Genomic DNA, 3,083 nt, shown 5'->3' with positions numbered 1-3,083 from the left:
AACAGCTTTCTCATTCTTTTTTACCATGTTAAATCCCATTGGGTAGATATACTATAATTTGTTTAACTAGCTCCTTATTGACTGACAATTTGTGCTGCTTCTTAGATAAAGCCTTAGTAACAGAGAGTCCAACCAAGCAGGCAGCGGGGGTTACAAAGTGGGTGAGAAGGTGGGAGTGACAGTTCACCTTCCCAGGTGGTCTGAGAAAGCAGGGAAGGTCTGGGACAGGACAGGAGGAGAAGTGGGGGTGAGATGTGGGAGGTAAAGTAGGGTCTCCCCCAGGTCTCCTGGGAGGCTAGTTTCTCTGCTGCTTTTTCCTCCATGGCCCTACCACCCACTTCTCTTGCTCAGTTCCCTTTTCCATTTGCTGCTCACTTGTTGTCCCCCATTCTCCAGCTCCAAGCCTGACTGCCTGAGTAACTTCCCAAGTCCTCACTACAGAGAGGACTGTTAGGGTGTGCTTGCCCCCACCACCTTGCCTCCCATGGCACTTGTGTAAGGTCCGTGAACAGTAGCTGATGGCTCAGCTTCCCTGTCAGCCCAGTGCCAGTCTCCTGGGCATCCAAGCCTCAGTTTCCCTGGGGTAGACGGATGGGCTGAGGAGGCAGAAGCCCGAGGCTGTCTGGAGCCCTTTCGCCCCCTCATTCTCCAACCCCCATCAGTGGGCCACACACCCTGTGGTTCCTCCTTGTGCAAACCACACCCTGTGGTTCCTCCTTGGGCACACAACACTGGCGCAATCTAAGAGGGGAAGTCTAGAGGGTGGTGGCTCCCTTAAAGATCAAAGAGCAAGCTAGTGTCACAGCCTGGACTTAAAGTGCTACTGGGGAGGAAAGCAGAGTCCTGCTTCCAGGCTGGGGAAGTGCTCCCTCTCAGCTCCACTGGCCCCCATCCTTGACTCAGCTTCTCTGTAAGGTATGAAGGGTGGGGAGGGCAGAGATCTGGGCTTGGGGTGTGTGGAAGAACATGCGGCTGCTACCCCTCTCTCAGGCCTTGTCTGCCTTTGACTGTGTCTCCCTGGCAGGAATAGATGGACATGGCCTGGCAGATGACACAGTTGCTGCTTCTGGCTTTGACGACTGCTGTGGGGAGTACCCAGCTCAGGACTCCACGGGCCAGGACAGACCTACTCAACGTCTGCATGGATGCCAAGTACCACAAGGCGCAGCCGGGCCCCGAGGACAAGTTGTATGGTCAGGTGAGGATGGAGTGGGCTCTGGGATGATCCCAATAGAGAAGAAATTAGAGGCATGGGAATGTCAGCTGTGGGAGGCAATGGAGGCAGGAGGGTGGCTGAGGTGATCCTGGAAGGCCTCCCCTGAGGAGGCCACGAAATCTACACTAGTGAAGGGACCGTATATCTAGCACCCACTATGGGCCGATGCTTTCCTTATCCCATGTCAGTGAACATGCCCCAAGAGTCAACTTGGTAGGTGACTGGTGGTCTCTAATTATGCAAATAAGGAAGTAGGCCCACAGAAGGCACAAGTACATGTGGGAATTGAGGAGAGGGACTGGCTAAATGTGTACCAGCCCTCAGAGCTCAATGGCAAGACAGAAGAGGAGCTGGGTTCCTCATGGTCATGGCACCGCAAACATGTACAAACAGGCCAGGTCCCCACCCCCACTAAGTTCTGAAGAGACAGTGACAAATCAGATATGCTGGAAAGACTTCCTAGTAAAGAGGCCATTGGAGAATGAGTAAGAGTTTTCCAGGAAGACAAAGCAGGAAAGGGTAGCCCGGCAGAGGACAACATGTACACAGGTCAGAGGGTGACAGCACAAGCAGTGGAGAGTCTAGTGTGGCCAGAGCCAAGGATGCTGCTGCCTGAAAAGAAGGGGAGGAAAGGCCAGGGCCCCATTCCATAGGTAAGGCCACCTATGACTCACCCAACCTAGGGCCCTGGATCCAGTCAGGTAGGTGTGCCAGTTCAGGGTATGTGAGTTTGAATTTGAACTCCAGGTTCAGGAGAGATGCCAGGATTTCATTCTGTCTGGTCACCCCATCTGATTCCCACAAGATGTCATGATGCTAGAGGGCTGGGAATATGTCCAGGGAGACACTGTGGCATGGGCAGCCGCCAGGGCTTGAAATGAAGAGGGGAAAGCCCAGAAGTCCATGACATCTGAGTCATTTCCAACACTCAATTTCCTTTTTTTCTTTTGTGAGAAATATACCTAACATAACCTTTGTGTGTGTGTGTGTGTGTGTGTGTGTGTGTGTGTGTGTGTGTGTGTGTGTGTCGGAGTTTCACTGTTTTGCCCAAGCTGGAGTGCAGTGACACATTCACGGCCACCGCAGCCTTGACCTGCTGATCCTTCTGCCTCAGGCTTCCAAGTAGCTAGAACTACATATTACCACATCTGGCTAATTTTTTTATTTATTGTAGAGACGAGGTCTCACCATGTTGCCCAAGCTGGTCTCGAACCCATGTCCTCAGACAATCCTCTTGCTTCCACCTCCCAAAGTGCTGGGATTATAGGCATGAGCCACCATGCCCAGCTAACTTTTTTTTTTTTTTTTTTTGCATCGAGGTCTCGTTCTTTGCTCAGGCTGGTGTGCAATGGCATGATCACGGCTCACCACAGGCTTGATCTCCTGGGCTCAGGTGATCCTTCTGCCTCCGTCTCCCAAGTAGCTGGGACTACAGGTGTGCATCACCACGCCTGGCTAATTTTTTGATTTTGTTTTAGTAGAGACAAAGTCTTGCTCTGTTATCCAGGCTGATCTCAAATTCCTGGCCTCAAGCAATCTTCCTACCTCAGCTGGGATCACAGATGTGAGCCATGGTGCCCAGCCACCGTTTCAGCTACTTTATTGTTTTTGTTTTTATGAGTTGGAGTCACTCTGTCGCCCAGGCTGGAGTGCAGTGGCACACTCACAGCCACCACAGCCTCAACCTGTTGGGCTCAGAAAATCTTTCTGCTTCAACCTTTCGTCTCAGTCTTTCAAGTAGCTGGAACTACAGGTGCGTGCTACCACGCCAGCGTAGTTATTTTTGTTTGTTTGCTTTTTGTTTTTGAGTTGGAGTCTCACTCTGTCGCCCAGACTGGAGTGCAGTGGCCGCTCCCGGCCACCTGCT

At 52.0% G+C, this 3,083-nt stretch overlaps 1 protein-coding gene across 2 annotated transcripts in view; it reads left to right on the top strand.

Moving 5' to 3' along the window:
• Window positions 1-842: 842 nt before the first annotated feature.
• Window positions 843-3,083, top strand: part of FOLR3 (folate receptor 3) — a 5,688-nt gene continuing 3,447 nt past the window's right edge. The window contains exons 1-2 of one of the 2 annotated variants that reach the window (XM_008066081.1): window positions 843-915; window positions 1,031-1,198. In XM_008066081.1, coding sequence (XP_008064272.1) covers window positions 1,031-1,198 — 168 coding nt within the window. In that variant the 5' untranslated portion in view covers window positions 843-915. Of the gene's footprint in view, window positions 916-1,024; window positions 1,210-3,083 lie in introns of those variants that run through there. The other variant, XM_021716566.1, reaches the window with a different exon arrangement.

The sequence above is a fragment of the Carlito syrichta genome, unplaced genomic scaffold (genome assembly GCF_000164805.1).
Source record: "Carlito syrichta isolate Samal-C Ts95f unplaced genomic scaffold, Tarsius_syrichta-2.0.1 Scaffold308842, whole genome shotgun sequence".
NCBI lineage: Eukaryota > Metazoa > Chordata > Mammalia > Primates > Tarsiidae > Carlito > Carlito syrichta.
This window is presented reverse-complemented; position numbering and strand designations above follow the sequence as displayed.